Source organism: Sus scrofa, chromosome 5 (genome assembly GCF_000003025.6).
Source record: "Sus scrofa isolate TJ Tabasco breed Duroc chromosome 5, Sscrofa11.1, whole genome shotgun sequence".
NCBI classification, from domain to species: domain Eukaryota; kingdom Metazoa; phylum Chordata; class Mammalia; order Artiodactyla; family Suidae; genus Sus; species Sus scrofa.
Genome location: NC_010447.5, coordinates 47,685,794 through 47,706,939, shown reverse-complemented (window position 1 = coordinate 47,706,939; position 21,146 = coordinate 47,685,794). Strand labels below are relative to the sequence as shown.

The 21,146-nt window shown below is 44.7% G+C and overlaps 1 protein-coding gene and 1 long non-coding RNA gene across 4 annotated transcripts; both read right to left on the bottom strand.

Moving 5' to 3' along the window:
• LOC106509230 lies at positions 813-9,496 on the bottom strand. Of its 2 annotated transcripts, XR_001306566.2 has the most exons (4): positions 6,376-9,496; positions 4,656-4,832; positions 3,056-3,136; positions 813-2,082 (listed from the first exon to the last, which is right to left on the bottom strand). It is a non-coding gene; the product is annotated as an uncharacterized LOC106509230 (long non-coding RNA). The 2 variants fall into 2 exon arrangements; XR_002344069.1 differs by having other exon boundaries at positions 4,656-9,496.
• On the bottom strand, positions 14,179-19,278 carry BHLHE41 (basic helix-loop-helix family member e41). Of its 2 annotated transcripts, none has more exons than XM_003355541.4 (5): positions 18,579-19,278; positions 18,371-18,434; positions 17,935-18,042; positions 17,501-17,612; positions 14,179-17,023 (listed from the first exon to the last, which is right to left on the bottom strand). In XM_003355541.4, the coding sequence occupies exons 1-5, from the start codon at positions 18,638-18,640 to the stop codon at positions 15,921-15,923; spliced, it is 1,449 nt and encodes a 482-aa protein (XP_003355589.2). In that variant the 5' UTR covers positions 18,641-19,278; the 3' UTR covers positions 14,179-15,920. The 2 variants fall into 2 exon arrangements, with proteins under 2 accessions (XP_003355589.2, XP_013849191.2); XM_013993737.2 differs by having other exon boundaries at positions 18,371-18,505; positions 18,856-18,971.

Sequence of the window (21,146 nt, the reverse complement as noted above, 5' to 3'; positions counted from 1 at the left end):
TGTGAGGAAGACCAGCACATCAGGGTTCTTACCACAACCAACTTCCCAAGAAAGGAATACCAGTCTCCATAGGCAGGTGTCAGAGGATTTACTGGGTTATAAAGGAATAGAGCCACACTGACCTTCAAAGTGGCCAGAACTGTGGCAAGCCAGCTCATCAGCCAGATAATCAGTTCCTTGCAACTGGGCAACCTGCATTCCATCCAGGTCAACTGTACGATAATGGACCTTCACCAGCAGGTAAAGGAGCCTTACAGTGAGGGTGATCCAAACTATCACTCTGGTGAATGGGGCTGGGTAATGGGGGCCAGTGGCCTGAGCATCTACTTTCTCAATGTCATGAATTTCTCTGGACTCTAAAATTAGAATAAAGTTGGAAGGGATGGATTGGGAGTTTGGGATTGGCATACGCACACTACCGTATATGGAATGGATGGTCAATGGGGACCTGCTATAAAGCACAGGGAAATCTACTCAATATTCTGTGATAATGTATATGGGAATGAATATGTGTATATGTATAACTGAATCACTTTGTCACATTGTTGTATAGCAGAAATTAACACAACATTGTAAGTCAGCAGCAATAGAATTTATTTATTTATTTATTTATTTATGCTTTTTAGGGCTGCACCCATGGCACATGAGGTTCTCAGGCTAGGGGTCGAATCAGAGCTGCAGCTGCTGGCCTACACCACAGCCATAGCAACTAAGGATCTGAGCTGTGTCTGCAACCTATATACACCACAGCTCACAGCAACATCGGATCCTTAATCCACTGACTGAGGCCAGGGATCGAACCCACACCCTTATAGATCCTAATCCGGATCGTTAACCCCTGAGCCATGAAGGGAACTCCCATAGAATTTTTTTAAAAATTAGAATAAAGTTGATAAATACACACATATCACCATCATATCTCTAGAGACAGAGGCTACTTAAATTAGGTAGACATAAATGAAATGACTAATATTTACCCAATTTGAAAAGGTATTTAAGGAAAAGTGTATTTAAGGATCCCCATTAGTTTTTAATTTAGGTTATATATACATTTTGAGTAAGAAAATCTGCTCATCACCTACTATCAGCAGTGTACATGGCATCAACATGCCTTACAACTGGTGATGTTAATCCTGACAAATTAGTTAAGGAGGTGTTGCCAGGTTTCTTCACAATAAAGTTACTATTTTTTCTTTCCATACTAACTTCGGATGTGACTTCTAAGCCCAGTCTCTACTCAAGGAAATGTTTTGTTTATTATTTCTTTTAAAAACATTTCAAACGTCTACAAAAGTTAACAAAAATAGTGTGATGCTTCATCTAGACTTGCCCCAACAGCATTTTTCATACATATTTTATCAATCTCTCTCTTGCTCTCTCTACAAATCTATGTAATATTACTATTTGCAATGTAGCAATATTATTATTTTGACCAAACCATTTCAGAGTAAGTTGTAGACAACTTTACCTCAAGTCCTCTGGCATGTATATCCTAAGAATAAGGAGTTCTTTTATAACCACGCTGTGATGATCAATTTCAGGGCCTTTAACATTAGTATAACACTGTTATCAAATATATAGCTCAGCATTTCTGCTTTTGTCTATAATGGAGGATCTGGTACTCCTAACTATAAAACTACAGAGAATGTCTAAGGCAAGTGTTTTCAGACATCGGAGAAGCAGCAACACAGCACAGAGTAAGCAACGCAAGCCTGCAATCAATCCCAGAAGGCAGGGAAACCTAAGAGGTGAGCCTCATGACATCCTGGCTCTCTGCCTGGGGAAAATTTCCTGACTGCAGTGTAGCAATCTGGAATCCAAGCAGAGAACGGCAGTCCCTCTGAGCTAAGGAGGAGGAGATCAGAGGTGGGGGCAGCTGGAGTCTTCAAGGCAGGGCCCCCAACAGGCAGGAGCTATGCAGTTCATATAAATATCATCATACTAATACCTCTAATTCTGGTCCAGTATCACAAGGCTTCCCCTGGTCTTCTATTCCACACCTCTGTCTCTCTTTTAGAAACCCAGAGCAGACTGGCAAGGTGAGTACCATTTTCACTGTCAAGTCTCCAGCTGAAGACGAGCCTGCCAGGGATGAGATGACAAAAGAAACAGTAGTCACTTATGTGAACCCCTGAGAATAAATGATAGAAAACCCAGAACAGTGGATTTGGTGAGAAAGTGCACCAAACAGAAGTAGAAAACATTTTTTCTTCCACACCAGAGGCATGTAGAGGTACCTGGGCCAGGAATCAGAACCAGAATCAGAATGCAGGAACCAGAGCCGCTGCAGTAACAATGCCAGATCGTAAACCCCCTGCATCACAAGAGAGCTCCAACATAAGTGGAAATTTAAGGGGTACACAATAGCATGTTTGTCTTCTAGAATTCCAATTATTATACTATTTAACAAAAATTCCAAGTAATTTATTTGTTATTTAATTCAATAATTATCTCACTGCAGCCCCTTCATTCCTGAACTCTTTATTTTGATTCATTTGTTACCTGGTGTCCATTTTTCAGTAATTTTTTCAAGAAGGGTTCATGGATTTGGTTTTCCTTGGTTTAGTGATTCTCAACCTTAGCTGCATGTGGAATGACCTTGGGAGCTTCTGAAAAACAACTAACTTCTGGCCATCCTCCTGGACCAATTCAAACAAGTTTTCTGAGAGCATGATCTACACAACAGTGATTTGTTTTTGTTTTCATTTTGTTTTGGTTTTAAAAAACTCAAGTGGTTCAAATTTGCATATATTTAAATATCTCCAATCTCAAAGTAATTACAGCAACAGGCTTTCTTGGAGGGGTAGGGGTGGTGGGGGAGGCCAAGGAGAGTTACAAGCAGAGTTCAAAGAAGTAGCCTATGAATTATCTTGAAAATCTGGTCAACTGCAGATCCTGATTCAATGGCAGCTATGGAATGGCAACTGAAATCCTGCATTCCTAATAAGTTCCCAAGTAATCCCAAGGCTGCTGGTTCATGTACCACACCTCTGGGCACTCTGTCTTTTGCAGTGAATATTGCTATGGAGGAATCTGGAACTACCCGAACTTTTACCTCTTTTTCCCCTTTGGGGTGGCTTGTTTCTTCTTCCTGGATGTCCATCTGATTCTCTTCTTTGAAATTCATTTAGTTAGGCTGGAGGAATTAACAAAGAATAGAAGAAGATTCCCACACTGATATTTCGTTTCTTTCTGAACTTGTGGGTGGTGGTGCTGTTCTAGTAACCAAAGCCAAACAGTTCCAGCTTTCTGAGGAGGCCCCATAGGACTGGCATGATGCCCGGCCTCCACAGTGGCTGAGATGCCTGTTTCCTCTTGTGCACATTAGTCTTACAATCAAATGCCCACAAATGGAGGTAATTGGAAAGAGTTTGTTACTTGCAAGCAAAAAAAAAAAAAAAAAAAAAAAAAAAAAAAAAAAAAAAAAAAAAAAATTTAATTAAAACAATCAAAAAACAGGTTTAAAAATATATGATATGAAAATAAAGCTTGCACAGAGTGCTGTGTCAAAAAGCAATTAATGCCAAAAAAATGGTGTATTTACAGTAATGATTGTCAGAAAGAGAGGCGGGGCAGAGAAGTTTTCTTATTTTCCATGTTGGACAGATGATAAACAAGAGAAAATGTAGACAAGGTACAGTACCAAAAAGGAAGGGAAAAGAGAATAAAGACTAAAATGTGATGCCAAAAGATTGTGAAAGACTTAAAACCAATTAAAAGCTGAAAATTGGGAAATAAGGAAATCTTAAAGGAAGAGTCAGGGAAAATTTTCAACCAGAATTATAAAGACTCATAAGGCAGAACGACAACATGGACTATTAAATAAGCTGAATAAAGATGAGGACAAGAAAATAAAATGTAAAAGGAAACCAGCAGGTTAAAATAGCTTGTCAAAATAAAAATAAGAATGACGTTATTTATGAAATAATTTTAAACAGATGAAACGCAAATAAGAACAGGTTGAAGGTGAACATGATAATAAGGAAGACAGAAAATAGAATATGAGAGTAGGATTAAAGATAAATTTGATTAGCTAATTTACAGCGACTTTAAAATACCAAAAAATTTTTTTCAAAGTTTATGAGTTAAGGAGAATAGAAAAACATCTCAAAACATACAAGGAGTAAGAAAGCTTGGTGTTTACTGTCTTTCCCCAAGGGACAGTCTGCTAATGCAGGAGCAGTGTCCTCAGGTGGAACCCGAGGGGGCAGAGAGCAACGTGACACCTTGGACGTGGAGGCTTCCCCATTGCTCCCCTCAGCAAGTGCCAGAGGCCAGCCTCACCAGCAGTAATCAGAGAAGACAAATAGGAGGTATTAAAACAGCAAACTCACAGCTGGATGGCACCGACCTGACCCAGGAGGAACTCCATAGGCTGCCAGCTACATTCCCTCCTGGATTATCTCCTCCAAATTTAGCCCACACTCAGAGTCAGGGGGAAACTCTCTGTGTCAATAACCCACAAAGCATCACATATCAACAGTTGTCTTATGTCTCTAGACAATTTTTTAGGAACTGTGGTATAGCCCTCAGATCTAAAAAAGCATTTATTCTATAAGTGTTTATTGGGTGTCTTTCCTATCCCTGGCAGGGTACTGGACTCCAGGAATACAATGAATGATGAACAGGACTCCTCAACAGAGATCCAGACTCACTGCGCAGACAGGACGGTGGATTTCCATCGATTATCAGTGGCACGAATGGAGGGCCACTTTTCCCTCGGCAACAGTGGGAAGGGAAGCCAGGGTGTGGGAGGAGGCAGGTAGGAAGGGCTGAGAGTTAGGGAGGTGATGCCCAATGTTTTGAATTCTCCTGATGAAGTAGGGGTTTTCCTGAAATGGAGGAGATAAGCAGAGGTCTTAAAGTAAGTGGGAGAGAGGTCTGGGAGAAGAAACCGCAGAAAGAATAACACCAAGTAAACAGTCACAGAAGTGAGGGCCAAGCAATGCTGGAGGTGGTGCCAATTTGAGTAGCAGCAGTGTTGTGGGTGCCCAGGTGTGGGAGACACACCCAGTTAATTACAACACAATGTGAAGAGCCCAAGCGTGACCGGGTAGTTTACTGAGACACTACTGATGTCTGTTCTCATTGCATTTTTCCATTTTCTTTTCTTCTCCTTCAGTAAAGACTCCTACCCAGAAAGTGACAGGCTCAGACACTGACCATTGACAATCTGAGTACGAAGAGCTCCTTTCCCTGTTATTCTGGCACCCCAGGTTCTTGCGAAATCCTGAGGAGGGTGGACGTGGGACAGCCCACGACTGAAGTCATTTCCCATCAGCCCTTGGGGAGGTGGCTTGAAGTTAGACTAAATGAGAGAAATAAGGACATCATTTCTTGCACACACGTTTGTGGAGTGAGGTTTGAAACAGCCAAGTGGAGATTTAAAGAAAGGGCTAAGAACATAAAGCAAAGGAGTGAACATGTAGTTCAGTGCAATTAGGGCAGTCTGTCGACACCCATCATCTGGCTGAGGGCAATAGGAGAAGGGTAAAAGGAAGTGAAACTAGGAGGGAAGCTTAAGCTTTCATGCCTTCATGTGATGGGTTGTCCCCGACTATTCTTTAGTGCACTATTGGTGTTTAAAAAGCTAACTGAGCCAGCAGAGTGGCCAGTGTATGGGGAAAGAAAGTCTGGACAAAGGCCATTGAGCAGGTTCTTGCAATAATCCAGGTGAGAGATGATAAAGCTTGGAACTGGAACAATGATTGTGGGAACGGAGAACAGAGCTTGGATTTCAACAGTTGTTTATTGAGTGCTTACTGTGTGCCAGGCATTGTGCTAGGTGCTGAGCATACACTGATAAATAGATATAGGCTTTTGCCTTGAAGAAGTTCACTGACCAAGGTATAAGGGTTATCACATCTGGAGAGCCAGTGAAGTGCAGAAGCACCTGGGACTTTCCAACCCTTGTGAGATGCGATGTGTATTCCATCATGGGTTGAATTCAGAGGGTCCCACACATTTCCACCCAGGTTCAGTTGCCATCTGAAAGCTGAGATGCAATCTTTTTGGAAACTTACTTCTTCTACAGGGTTACTGCAGCTTTTTCTTACTATCTCAGGGGATGGGGAAATTATCAGACTAATTTTAATTCTCAAAGAAGTTATTTCAGTTAAGTGAACAATTTCTTTTAACATAATCTGTAATCATTTGGACTAAGGTGAAATTGATATTAACTCTATTGTTATGGGAATTCTATTAATGCTTAAATACCATATCTATGATTTAATTGCAACAATAAAATTCAATCAGCTTCCAAATCATTCTGAATCTTTTTCCATTTGCAGGTACCAGATGTTAACTGCCTTTGACTTCTTACCCCTTGTTGATATCTCTGTGTTACACAGTGCCTGGAAAACAGCAGGTGCTTACCCAGTGTTGAGGAAGTTAAAACATGGAAGGGGATGCTCTGAGAGGCCGTGTTCTGTTGTCTTTGGTAAGGTAATCAAGCTGAAATGCTTGCCAGGAATGTTCATTCATTCATTCAGCAAATATTTATTGGGGATCAATACCTGTTTATTTTTAAAAGGCAAATATATAAATATTTATTTATTGCAAGTTACCATTCTTGGCATTAGACAAACAGCAATGAGCAAAACAAAGTCCCTGTTCCTCCTAACAAGAGAGATAAGCAGTAAACAAATTATTTGTATGTCTGTGTATTCATATACATCAGTATACACAGAAGATGTTAAGGGTGATACTTGCTACAGGAAAAAAAAACAGAGCGAAAATAAAGAATGATGGATGGGTGGCATTTTATATATTGCCTTCGGGTTGCTCAGGGAGGGCCTCTCTGAAGAAGTGGCATTTGAGCAGAGATCTAAAAAAAAGGTGGGGTGTGACTGGAATCAGCTATCCCCCATCTGGGGGCTGCATGTCACAAGCAGATGGATAAACAAGTGCAAATATTCTGGGAAAGGATCAAGCTTGTCTGGTTGGAAGAGCAGCAGGGAGGCTAGTATGGCTCCAGAGAAGTGAGGGAAGGGAGAGAGGAAGACAGGAAGGGATGGGAACAGATGCCTTTTTTCTGACATCTTCATAAGCACCAACTGAAAAAAAAAAAAAATTTAGGGCAGAGGGATATGATTGCTGTTGTCATAATTAATAACTAGTTGGCAAATATCTGAGAACTTGTGAGGCTTTATTGAAGTTTTGAGCACCACGACGGCTGATGAATTAGTCTGTATGGGTCACTTGTTGTATCCCCCATGTCTGGTCCATAATAAGAGCTCAATATATGTTTGTTGAGCGAATGTTTGAAATCTATCTTTGCTTTTTCAACTTTCAGAGTATTTTTAATAACTAAGCTGTCTGGTGCAAACAGTCTGGGTCATAGGGGAGTGTTACTCAAACTCAACCCATAAGACCTTATGCATATACATCATTACAAGGCAAACAACAAACAATGAATTCCTTTTGTGCTTTGTGAATGTCTGTTAGCTTACAGCAGTCTGTCTCCAGGGTGGCACTCGCTGTGCCCTTTACACTGGAGAGTTTACAACCACTCTAAGATGTCTTAGCAAATACTGGCACCTGACTTGTCCAAATGTTACTGGCAACGCTTTCCATCACATGACCAAAACCACATTTGCAGGGGGTATTCGTGCTTCCTTACCTTTGTAATACTGCATCGTGTACTCGGTCATCTAAAGGGAAGAGACAAATCCAAATTCCTCCAAAAACAGTTATTCATTTTAGATCCTTTATAAACATGCACGTTTCCAGACGTGTTACAAAAATCAAGTAACTGATCATCTCAAAATGTGAAAGTGTGAGACTTGATCATTTTTCCTAAGAGAACGTGTTTCTACGTATTTTTTAAAAACATAACTTTAACAGCAACAACAACAAAAAAACCCACCCCTCAGCCCCGGACTACATTAACTTCTCACTTTACTACACAGCGCACAATCCACGAGTGCCATAAAAATCGCTTTTTACTTTGCACGTAAAGTCCAAATACATTTTATCACAATTTAATAAACCCCAGATTGCTTAGTGAGAATTCATTTTGCAAAACTTGAGAGCAATGAAAGCTGCGATGTCTCCACCGGCGAGTACTTCCACACTTCTTCCCACCCCCACCCAAGGCGGGGGGGGGGGGGGAGGAGTTCTCCTGCACTACGTGCCCCGGTCGGCCCCGGAGCCGCTGAGTGTGTCGCAGTGTGTCACCCTTCCATTCCCCAGCCTGTCACTTCCCCCGGCCGCAGCCGGCCCGGGCCAGAAGTTCCAACCCCAAGGCCCTCCAGGGCGGCTGTCGACCTTCCTCTAACCCACGCCGGGAGGGCTGCTCGGAAACTGCTGTGTCAGAAAGGTTCGAGGAGCCTGGAGTCAGAGCCAGCTTTAATTCGGGAGGAATGACTACCTAAGGCCGGCCCGCTAGGACTCGGCGGGGCAGGGCGCGGCGCAGCTGTCGGGAGGGCGCGTCCCCGTCCCCCGCCGGCCCGCCCTGCCCCTCCCCTCGGCTGCAGGCCCTCGGCCCTCGCCCGGGTGCTCACCACCCGACCGCCGACCAGCTCCCTGGGGCCCGCGTCTAGGACAGGCGGGAGCGGGGGACCAGGGCGCACGCGCGGAAGGCTGTGAGCCCGCGCCTCCCAGCCCCCGCCCCGCCCCCTCTCACGTGCCGCTCAGCGTGCGCCGGGGCATGTGCGGCCGCACGTGACAGCGCCGCGTCCGGCTCCGGCTTCCTCACCCGGCTCGGCTGTACTTTGAACCCGGGCGTGGGAGGAGGGGGGACGGAGGAAGGGAGGAAGGAAAGCCAGGCGGGGACCGAGGCGGAGGCCGGCCTCCTGGAGAATGATATCACCGGCAGATTTATCTCTAGGCAACCTAAGAATGCTTCTCTCTTTCCAATCCTAGAGCTCCTTGAAGATCTCCAGGCTGATGACATTATTTCCCCCCCTCCTGCTTTAATTCCCCCAAGCAAGCAGTGCTGGAAGGGCGATTTCAGAACTAGAATTGGTCCCGCAGTTTTTAATTGAGTACGTTTCAGGCACAGAGCTCAGAAATAGATCTTTAACGCGCCCACTTGTGTCGGCAAAGCTCTGCAAGGGTGCGGGCTTAATAGGTTTCTTTGCCTGGTTGGTCACAAGCGGATCACATAGCTACTTTAAAGCTATGCAGATAAGCTTTGTTTACACAATATATGCTCGAAAACCAATCCCTCCTTAAGGTAACAGAAAAGAGAAACCGGTGTCTATAAAATGTCCTGTCGGAGGGAATTTTCTGATGACCCTGAAGTAACTGAGGTCTTCAGAAATTGGATCCAGGCTGAGTCCCCCTCTCAAAACTAGTTTTTGAATCACTGCTACACATGTACAGCCTCATATGAAAGGGAAGTTTATTACAGAATTATGTGTGTGTGCAGATATTCAGTACCTCCCTTTGAGGCAGTTGATATTCTATGTATACACATGTGCGTACTCGTATGTAAAAGACTTGAAACCTTACAACGCCCTAAAAATACCTCATAAAAACTGCAGCAAATCGTCCTCATTCCTACTTCCTCAATTCTAAAGGTTCCCTCTGTCCAGATTCATGGCTTGCTTTGATCCCTTCTTTCATGGAGCACCTTTAGAGTTCAGTAGAACCACCGGGTACCCAGGGAATGGGCAGAGGAGGAAAGCTCATGTGGGGACTTCTACACCAAGAAGGAACGGAAAAAAGTCATTTCTGGAGGAGGGCAGATTTCTGGATGTCTCCATATTGAGTAGAGAGCAAAACTGTGTGGTTCTTTGTAGGGGATGTTGAAAATTGTTTCTCCAGAATTTCTCCTTCATAGTTATTGCATGCTCTATGCCACAGTTTGCAAAGGCTATATACCTTGATAATCTTTCCTTGTCTACCAAAAACATGTACTCTGCCTCAAGACCTCTGATGGACTGGCTTAACTCATTTTGTGACAAAACCTCAGCCTATTGCCTCCTAATTACTATGACTATGGGATAACAGTATAAAGAGCAGTGGACTCAAAACCAAAAAATCTGGTTTCAATCTTGGTTCTGCTACTTACCGAGCTATGTGACCTTGGACTAGTTGCCTGCTTCAGCTTCCTCCCACAGATTTTGAAAAACTGGCCTTAGGATTCCTTGTTTCCCTCTAGGGCTGCACTGTCTCATTCCCCCTTTAGATACTGAGGGGGAAAACATGGATCATCATGCCCCTACTTGAAGGGGAAGAAATCATCTTTAGTTTCTTTTGCACGAGGTGAGACAGAGTTGCTTGTAGATAATGTTTTTCCCCCCTTCTACTTCATTAGATATTGTCATGCTGTGAGTAGTATTCTTTGCAGTAGGAAATAATGAGACCCCCTCCTTCCCAGCTCATGACCCAGATCCTCAGAAGGAGATGATGGTGAGAGTCAGTATGTCAGTCAAGTTATAAAAAGGCTGAGAACTTAGGAAGTTCTTGCTCAGACTTCAAGTCAAGCATAACTGATTAAACTGTCCTGGTGCTTAGCACAGGACCAGCGTATGCCAGAGCCTTCTCCTTGGAGATGGACTCGCTCTCTTTTTCATTCTTAAAACCCAGCTACTTTTTGAGGTCTTCTCTGACCTTCCCAGATGAAGCTAGCAACCTTCACCCCCAAGTATTGGAATCACCTCGTTCATCACTTACTCTGTTGTGTGGTCATTTTTTTTTTTTTCTTTTTTTTTTAGTGTGAGTCTGTCACTCCCAATAAACTTTGATATCCTCAGAGATTATTAGTATTTGATTCTCCAGCACTTACCACAGCACCTCACGTATAGTAGAAGCAAAATCAATGCCTGTATCCCCGTGCCCACTATTTCTTGACTCAGCAGGCTCAAGGAGAAAAGGAGTGTGTTGCAATCCAGAGAGTCTGAAACCTCTTCAGAAGTCTCTCCAATGGGTGTGTTTAAATTCAGAGGCAGCATCTGGGCCTGCATATCCTTCCTGCCAGTTCCCCAGAATGCTTCAGCTGGACCTGCTGCCCAAGATGTCCAAAACCCAGAGGTGGAGGAGATTACATGCCAGAAGCAGGGTCCAGGGCCACCCGTGAATTCAAAGACAGAATTAGTTTTCACTGAAGGCCCTTGGTCCCCTATTCCTCTCAACCTGAGAGAAAGAAGTGTTCACTGAACCAAATAATTTGCTTCTGGCATGGAAATTTCTTTATTTTGTCGCTAGCTGTGGAATAAAATCATGAGCAAGATACTTTTTTCTTTAATAAAAATGGTCAAAAATATATAAGCATTTGAAGGCTTTTGCATATGTGCTCTGATATGGAACATTGCTGAGAATGTGAAAGTTAAAAAGTTGGGGTGGGGGAGAAACATGTCACTGATTCTACGAGCTTATGCAATTTAGAGAAGTACCCCTCAGGTACTCTGTTAGAACCTATTTATTCTAATTGGAGGCACATTTCAAATGGGTGTGGTTTCAGTTAAATGGTTTCCCAGGCTACAGTAAGTCAGAAGTAGCAAATTAGATATGACTTGGAGGCAGGCACTCTGACACATCAAGAAGTGACAGCTGGCAGCCTGACTGTGAGTAAAGAGACTGAAAAACCTATAAAAAGCAGATACAAGAATTCAAAACGAATTTAGTGCAGGTGTCAATACTCCAAGATGACATGCATAGGGCCAAGTGCTGTTTATAATGATGATCCTGAATTATGGATAGAATATTTTTTTTCTTATACATGTGTAATATATTTTACTAAGCTTTTCACTAAAATAACTGAAGCAGAAAATAAAAAATAATAAAAAAAAAACAATATTGGCCTCCAAACATAGAAGCTTCTGTTTTCTCAGCCATTGTTTCTTGGGGCACATATAATTCCCTGGCCACATATAATTCCCTGGCCACATATAAGTTGGGCATCATTGAATTCAGAATTTTAAAATATCAGTTTTGAAAAAAAACTTTAATTTTAGGTTTGTTTGGAGTTTTCAATATGGAGTCACTGAATAAGTGTTCTTGCACTTATTAACCCAATTTTAAGACAAATGTCTGACTCCTTTCCTGGAGCATTTTTAAAAAGTACATGCTGCCCAGGTTTTTTAGTGTAAATCCATCTTAATCACAGAAAATATGTGATAATTTTCCATGTCAATCCCATATTAAATTCTGTGGAAAAACTGCAACTTACATTGGACTTAAGCATGCACTACTATCCACTTTGAATTTATTTAAAACAACACAGAACTATGAATGGGCCTAAACATATTGATCTGAAGGACCAATAGATGAAGAATTTTTGTTTAATGAAAAACATCAGATAGCTCTCTGAAGTAAAACACTGTTATCGCAATAGTACAGCCAGCTTTTGGCATTATAATGGGCTTCAGTCCTGAAGGCTCTATTCACTTTTGTCTGCAGTAAAAGGCCTTCGGTGGCCCAGCCGTGTCTTCCAACTCTCTGTTGGTCATCACCTCCCAAGGAGAGGTTCAGAATTGCCCTGTGACATAGACAGGAACAGCCTGAGGCTCCTTTGACATACTTTTCAACAAATCTCAGGTAATGGACAATTACAAAAATTATGGCCTTCATAGCCAGTAACAGAGAACTAGTTGAAAAATAGTTTTCACACTGATAGGAACTAAAACTCCAGTCATATTTTAAACAGCTATTAAAATATAGTTTCTAGTGCCTTTAAAATGTGCTTAGCCCTTGGGTGGGGGAGACTATCAGTTCAATTAAACTTTGCTAAGTGGTAGATGTATATAAAATTAATTAGCACAATACTATTGTATAAAAACATTATTGACTCAAGATTTGTATTTGTCACATACTGAAAAATCATGTATACTACCAAGGATTTAGGCTAAAGCTTCGCCGCTGCAGGCAAAGAATCCTCCTTAGTGAATTAAAATGACTCCAGTCTTTTTGTTCATTAAAATAAAACAATGACCAAAATAACATTTTTCAGGATGCAATATAGACAATATTATTTTGCAATTCTAGCCTCATTGAATTTATCTTATTACCATGCTAGTTTAGAGATATTTTGAACTATATAACATAAAAAATCTGGTCCAACCCTAAGTTTTTTTATTACACCAAAATTATAAAAATGTGAAAATATTTTACTACCCTTTGACTTACTTTAAATCTTTTTTTGGTTATGAAACTAATATTATTACAATATGACATTAACACATAGCTCAAAATATTAAAAACGCTATTTTTTCCATTATTCTGGTTTAAACAGAATGTTTTTCCAAAGTTCAGTAAGTTACAATGCTCAAAAATCCTACATGGTTTTCTAATGTTAATTTGTATTTCCTTTGTTCCATGACATTTCATGAATGTTGCCCAATCAAATTCGGTTTATTTAGTTCAAGATGCTGCAGTGGAAACTAGTTCACTGACTGGGGCATACCAAAGATCTGGCCTCTAGTGCTGGCTCCAGGTAGCTCTGTGACTTTGGGAAGATATTTGATTATCTCTGGGCTTCATTTCCTTCATATTATAAAATGCAGGGGGGCTGGACAGCTGATCTCTGAGGTTCCTTCAGGCTCCACTTTCTATGACTTGCAGTTTGGTTGCAGTCAAGTCAGCAGAGGGAGCACTTTTTCTACATCTCATAAATTCTGACTATTAATACAACGCCTTTCAAAATCAAGGAGTTTGTGAAGAACAGAATTGAAACTAAATATTGGCAATCTTTCACACAATTGTTATCAAATTCCAACTATGATTATAGACCTGAGAAAAGTCCAGAAATGATTTTTTCTGTTCCTTGGATTCCATGATAAAGTACCACAAGATAATTATTTTATAAAGGTTAAGGAGCTAAAATATACTGAGAAATTAATCACCCTTAAGGGGTAGTGTATTTATAGGGAGCCCAGTGAAAGGGAAACACCAGACCATACAACAGAGACTATCTGGTGCCAAAGATGAAAAGTGAAAAATTCATCAATCATGAAAACATTAGCAAATTGGGTCTGACATAAACAAACCAGGCAAGTGACTGCTAGATTTTTCTTTTGCACTTTTCATGTAGACACATTGGGGACAAGCAGGAAGACACAGCCAAGAGCTGGAGGCTTGCAAGAGACTGGAAATGTGTGATATTAAGATCATGACATTTAATAAAGTTGTGTATCTGAGAACCTAAATGACTTTCATCCCTATATTCATAGATGTCTTAAAACTTAATCAAGCATAATTATGTCTTTTTAATTATTAGACAATCTCATAGCATACGTATATTAAAGTTTTTATTCCTTAGTAAGAATTTTAAAATCACAAAATAGCGTTGCAATATTTATTTTAGGTAATAGAATTTATGGAGTGCTGAAAATACTAGAATATAAAGATAATTTCTAGTTTATCTTTACATACTAAACTTTTCTAAACCAGCTGGTTTCTTGCAGACAGTATTTATTTATTTTTTTTAATAATTTAAGACAGCATAAGCTTGTACCAAGCATAAGCATTGTAACAAAAGTGCAACTTTTCAGCAAATCCTCCCCAAAAGATATTTTAACTGAAAATATCATTAGCACATATTTTCTCCCTACAAAAATAGCATGTCAGACATCATTAATTGGATGTATTAACAACTATGTACATAAGAGCCACCTTGTAGGCTAAGAGTATAACGTTGTTTAAACACAGCGTTTGAGGCAAACAGTAGCAACAGCAGCAGCAAATGCACCAAACTGACTAAAAGACCCAGATATTTTTTTCACTCATAGTCAGACTGTTGTGTCTCACCCCTTACATAACATTCAAGTGAGATTTCTCACAGTGCTACCTTGGCAACAAACTAAAAATATCTAGACAAGGTCTTGGTTTAAGCCTTATTAAAAAAGCTTTCTTTGTGATTATCTGGTATCTGGTTTGGTCTCCAGAAAATACATAGACTTGGAGATAGGAAGGCCTCACAGGGCTTCATTCCACATCTTTACAGCATTTCCAATCAAAACTGACCAGTTTAATGCTTTCCTCCACTTTTGTGATGAAACAGAATATAGGATAAATCAGTTTGGACTTATTTTTGCTTTTTAAGTTCAGTGCACATTCTTTTTGTTTTTAACAGCAAGATTATACAAACTTAGGAACATGATGGATTAAGTAATGACAGGGTGAGAATAGATGCACTCAGTATATATATATATATATATGTATGTGTATATACATACATATTTGAAGTTAAGACGAGTTGATTCATGGTCAATTTCTCAATAAAGTGCTAGCAAATGTACTGAGAATGACTGGCCTTCCTCATCCATCTCCTTCCCTGACTTCGTTCTGACTGTGGCCCAACTCCACGTCTCTTTAAACAAGTGCAAGTTACTAAGGGATACCATTCAAACCACTTCAGAATTGGTTGCAACGTGAGCGACTGCATGCTCACCCCTTCCTCTTTGAAAAATATAGCCTTTTAAAAAGCTGAACATTATAAAATACTGAAGAGTAAACTGAATTCTAAAAGGTCCTCCTTCTGTTTGTGGAAAGCCTCCTCAAGCGAGCAGGACAGTTTTGAGACCTAGGCAGAGAACAGCTTCCTGCGGTTGCATGTCACCTCCTCGGCCACCTTCCCCTACCCTGGTTCAGTGAGCTCACTCGTAGAGCAGACCCTTCTCACTTCCTCGAGAATTAGGTTTTATATTTTAAAAGACAATGGAGCGTGGCCTAAAAGAAGGCAAAACTTATTCTGGGGAGTTCTTCAAAGAAAAAAGAATCAGTATCACAGAGGTTCTTTTACAGCTGGCGGGGGAAGAAAGGGATGTGTGTGGAGGGCGGTGGGCTGGTGAGGGATGAGCAAAACAGGAACTCCAACTGTACACAAAACACCTGTGTTGTTTTCTTAAAAAAAAAAAAAAGCCTGTCGTGCATCTATTACACTTCCTCCCTTAAAAACGTTAAGGGTGGTTTAACTTATTAATATTATTATTCCGCGTGAACTCTGGTCCTTTCTAAGAAAGGGGCGCGAGGAATCAGGGGCTTTCCTTTCCTGGCTGCGAGTGATCTTCCTGAGCGGAGCTCTCTGGGTTCCCGGGCTCACGGGGGCCGGCGAAGGGCAGGTGGGTGCGGCCGTGCGGATGCGGGGGGTGCAGCGCTCCGGGGGACGCCACCTCGTGCGGCAGGAGGGTCGCGGCGGCGGCGGCCGCTGCCTTTTCCGGAGGGGGCGACAACACTGAGGACAGGCAGGGGAAGGCGGCTGCGGCGGCTGCGGCGGCTGCAGCTGCGGCGGCGGCGGCCGGGGCGGGGATTCCGGGGTATAGCAGTGGGAATGGGGCGGCGGCCGCCGCCGGGTACAGGTACTTCTCCAGGCCGCTCTTGTCCAGGAAGGGCTGCACGTAGGCGGCGGCCGCGGAAGGCGAGAGGAAGTAGAAGGGCAGGCAGAAGGGGGCTGCAGCAGCCGCCGGCTGCGCGAAGGGCGCGCCCCCGCCTCCGCCGAACGCCACCAGCGAGCTGAGCAGGGCGGCGTCGGGTCTTAGCAGTGCGGCTGCAGCGGCCGGGTCCGGCCCCAGGAGCGCGGCTGCCGCCGCCGCCGCGCCACCCCCCGGACCGCCGCCGCCGCCGCGGGAATCCAGCTTCATCCTCTTGGGCGCCGGCGAGTCCTCCCCGGGGGGCTCCTGCTTGATGGTGACGCGGCTCGCCCCCGCGCCTTTGCCTTTCTCGCGGTCTGGCCGGGCCTCGGCCTCGCCGCCGTAGCCGCTGTCCGTGTCTGTATCGTTCTCAGCGGCGAGCTCGGCGCTGGGCTGAGTCCGCTGGATGACCGGCACGCAGTGGGCGAGGGGCTCCAGCTTCTGCCCCGCGCGCTCCAGGCAAGCGGCGGCCACGGACCCGGCGGGGGCGGTGGTGGGCGCGCCGGTGCCTTTGCTCAGAGGAACCTGTTGAGTCAACAGCTGCGGGGTGGGTAAGAACTGGGTGGCCACGGCGTGCAAGTGGTTGATCAGCTGGACACACCGAGGCTCCCTGGGCGTCCAGCTCTCAAACCGGGCGAGGTATTGCAAGACTTCTTTGGCGCATGTTTGAAATCCCGAGTGGAACGCATCCAAGTCGGACTGAATGGGCGATTTCAAAGATCGCTCCCCTAGGATGAGGAAGGGGTAGAGGGGTGGGGAACAGAGGAATGGAGGCAAGAAGAAAAATACCGACGTTAAAACATCTGCTTATCACGTGGGCCCTGCATTGACTAAAGTGATCCCAGTTTTTCCTGTGTATTCCTATGATATAATCCACCGGTTGCAGAGAGGTGGGAGGAGTGCGGGGTGGCGGGGGTGAGGAGCAGGGGGGCGCTCTACTTGCAGCTGAAAAACCAAAGTGGAGAGGGCGCAATCGCCACTTTAAATAAAAATCTGATTCCTGCGAGTTCTAATGAAAGCCTCTAGGATGCTTTCGGGAAGTGGGTACTTTCCAGTGAAGGGAAAGTATAAGCAATTTAACAAAAGAGAGTGAACCCGTGGGGCCAAGAAGGAGGTGAGGTGGGGATGGGGAAAGAGTCCTAACATTGCTTCTCTGTGGGCTGCCCGGTCTATCAGGGTGGGTTTGCCTCCCTGAACTGACTTACCATTCTGTAAAGCAATTATCTTCTGATGCTGCTGCTCTGTTAAGGCTGTTAAAGCTTTTAAGTGTTTCAAAGTCAATTCCAATACTACCGCTTTCTCCAGATGCCCCAGAGTCTGCAGTGGTGCAAAAGAGACGGGGGCACTTGGTTACTTAAAAACACATTTGGCATGACTGGCTTTCCATTCAGCTCAGCAACTTAAGCAAGCACTTTGAAAGAAGTACCATTCCTATACTTCTTGAGCTTCAACAATACAGGTTATAAATGATTAAGAAATCAGTTGTGAACACCTACTCTTGAGTTTGCAGGAAACTCTCCACTATAGCACAAGTTGTAAGGCATGTGATATTTACATTTTATTCTTATAACCCTGGGACTAGTACCAGGCTATTAACACACCCTTGGAGAGCAGCAAAGAATAAAAATGTGCATCTTACTGTCAACTTTAGATGTTCAGGCAGTAAGTCTTTCAGCTGAGCAATGCATTCATTAATTCGGTCTCTTCTTTTCTTTTCTATTAATCTGTGCGGTAATTTGTAGGTATCCTTAATACATGAGAGTCATGGAAGAGAGAAAACAATAAACTAAACATTCATTCACTGGATTTAACAATACCCTGCCATCCTCCCCCCAAAACATACTATGTGAGAAACTATGCCCAAGAAACCTCTTTCCTCTGGACTGTTCTGAAATGCAATTTAAATTCAGGTATGATGTTTAAACTCCCCCTGAGAGTATCCAGCAAACCACTTAAAATTCAGTTGGGGAAGCTCAAGATCTGTAATATATTTGCGGGCAGACTTCCCTGTTAAATCAATGGCCCTAATTAACTATCCAGGCAGGTTAAGAGGAACGTCGGAAACTTACACTTACCTTGCTATCGTCTCGCTTCATGCTCCTTTTGGGCTTACACATATACAAAGAGGAATAATCCAGTCTGCAAAATAGAAATCAGCATCAGGAACCCATTCCGAGAGGGGCTCTGCCCTCCCCGCTCCATACCACTTTCTGGAGAAGAAAAAAAAAAAAAAAAATCAAACTGAAGCCTAGACAGATATTCGCAAGGGTGCGTGCACCTTACCCTATAAAATCTCTATGTTCCAGTAACTGTCTTTCTTGCAAATGAGGAATTCCTTCGTCCATGTTCAATCGCTGTCCGTTTCCTCTGTTTCGATTTTTGGGGTTCTGTTCTATAATCTGTGGGACGGTAGCCCTGGGAGATCCTGGGGGGAATCTGTACGTCTCCAGTCTCTCTCTCTCTCTCCCTCTTCAGTGCAGTGTTGAAAGTGTGAAGCAGTTGGTCCCCCCCTCCCTCCGCGCTCGCTCTCTCGCACACACACGCACACACACGCACGCACACTCGCGCTGGCTCCACTGCGCTGGTAGTTTGCTCTCACTCCGGGCAGTGTTTGGCCACAGGGCACGCGCGTCGCCGGCCAGACCAGCACCCAGCTCACGTGCGGAACGTACCATCCGCGGTCCAGCCCGGAGGGGGGCGGGGGAGGAGGGGCCGGGCCAGGAGGGGGCGTCGGGAGAAGGCTGCTAGGGAAGGCGGACGGCGGGAGGGGGCGGGGACACCTGATCAGGGCCACCGGAAAGGAAAAACAACTTCAGCCAGGCTATTAAGCTTCCCCAAGGCAGCGCAGTCAGCTGGGGGAGTGGGAGGGGGCGCCCGGGGGTGCGGGGCAGCTTGGGCTTCCTCCGCTGGGAAGTGCGACTCCTTCAATCCGTCTGTCCTTACGGATAGGAACGTGAACGTGGCTTTTTACTTTTCCACAGACTGTGCTGTTGGTTTGGACCAGAGAAAGGAAAGAGAAAGAGAATTCGCGATGGGTCAACTTCAGTCCCGAAGGACAATTTGGAGACTTGTTTGCTTACGCTCAGTGGCCTGGGGGGACCCCTAGACCTGATTGGAGGTTGCCCCCAAAAGGGACAACATGAAATCTGCTCCCCGAGAGATTTAAGATAAGTGAAAATGTAGCCACTGGGTCAGAATGTCGCAATCCAAGTGTCTTTCTGCCCCACAGTGTCCAAACTTCCCGCAGCAGCCGGAATTGCGGTGCCACTAATCACAGCCACAGATGACGACGTTTGGGTTCTCAGGAGCTCCCTCAGGAACGCGGCGGGGAGGGAGGGGAATAGGATGGGGTGGCAAGAGAGGGGCTCCCGCGAAAAAGCAATGCAGCATTACCAATCGCCCGCTAAGCCCCGCCGCCCCTCTGCGCCTCGGGTGGCGCTGCGCACTTTCCCCGCCCCTCCCCCTTCGTGTGATAAGAGACGCCGGGAGTGTGCAGAGCCCACGTTTACTACCGCTGGTACCTCCAAAGCCTCCCTCCTTAATCCTGTCTCAAACGGGTACCAGCACAGGGCCAGCAACGTGATCCGACCTGCCGCTGCTGCCACATCACTGCACGGGGAACCCGCGCGCGCGTGTGCGCGTGCGCGCGCTTGCCCTGCAGCCTCGGTGCCCCGCTCGGGGAAAGCACAGGCCACCTCGAACCGGGCTACCTTTCCCCAGAGCCATCCCCGGAGCATGACTCACTGCTAGTGAGAGTTACCGGGAGGTGCCCGCAGTTGCGCACTGCCCCTGGTGCCTGGCGCAGCGGGCCGCAAGGGACATCGGAGACCGAGGGAAAGCGCGTCCTGCGGGATTCCCAGGTCTCCGGGCCCATTGCCCCCACTGGGTCTGCCAGGAGGGGATAGGGAGAATATATATTAATCTCTCTCCTATCTATCTATCTATCTATCTATCTATCTATCTATCTATCTATCTATCTATCTATCTATCTATCTATCTATCTACATAGATATCAAACCAAAAGTCTTTCCTGCCTGCATTCTCCTGGGTGATCCCCGAAATAGTCATTACTGCCACTGGCACGTGAACCAAGGCGAGAAGTACGCCGAATGCACGCGAACCCGGGCGCAGCAGGGACTTGGGGCCGTCGCTACGTGTCCCCCGGCCCGCCCCGCCGAGCGCGGGTTCCGGGGACGGATCTGGGTCGCGGGAAGCGGCGGCTGGAAGGAGGTCACGTGTCTGCGGGAGTCGTGCCTCTTCCCCGCCTCCAGGAGCCGCCGGGGCCGCGGCCGCGCTGCTGCAGTCTCCCGAGTCCTGGGCGGAGACGCGCGGCGTCTGGCTTCGTGACTCCGGCGGCGGCGGCGGCGGCCCAAGCTCACCCCAGCGTGAGGAGACGCTCGCGGTCTGTCCTCTCAGAGGGCCGTTTAAGGTCCCTCGACTTTCTCCAATGGGGAGACGTATTTTGCACCAAATAAGCAATTCAATAATGATCATACTTAAAAAGAAAAAAGTATTTTTGAAATACTGATTTTATTTTATACCTAGATCCAGCTTCTCTGTTTCCAAATGATTGGGTTAGTAATTCCCTTTGGAGGGGAGGGCAATTCGTAGTCCTAAAAGCGGCATATACCTGCAGCACTGTATTATTCTGTCCTCTCATTCTAAATTGACAAAAAAAAGGGGGGGGGTGGATAATGCCATTAAGAAGAATAATTTAAAAAATGAAACACCAGCTCCCCTATAGATTTCTGACGGTTTGGAGAAGGAAAAGAGTGTAAATATTTGCTCTAGAGCTAAATTTTTTTCTTGGAAAGGATGGCTGAAGTATTCAGAGAAAATGAAATGAAGGCT

Coding starts and splice junctions, on each gene's coding strand:
- BHLHE41 (XM_003355541.4), bottom strand. CDS start 18,640: ATGGACGAAGGAATTCCTCATTTGCAAGAAAGACAGTTACTGGAACAT. Junction 18,043..18,370: donor TGAAGCGAGACGATAGCAAG/GTAAGTGTAAGT, acceptor TCATGTATTAAG/GATACCTACAAATTACCGCA. Junction 17,613..17,934: donor CTGAACATCTAAAGTTGACA/GTAAGATGCACA, acceptor GCACCACTGCAG/ACTCTGGGGCATCTGGAGAA.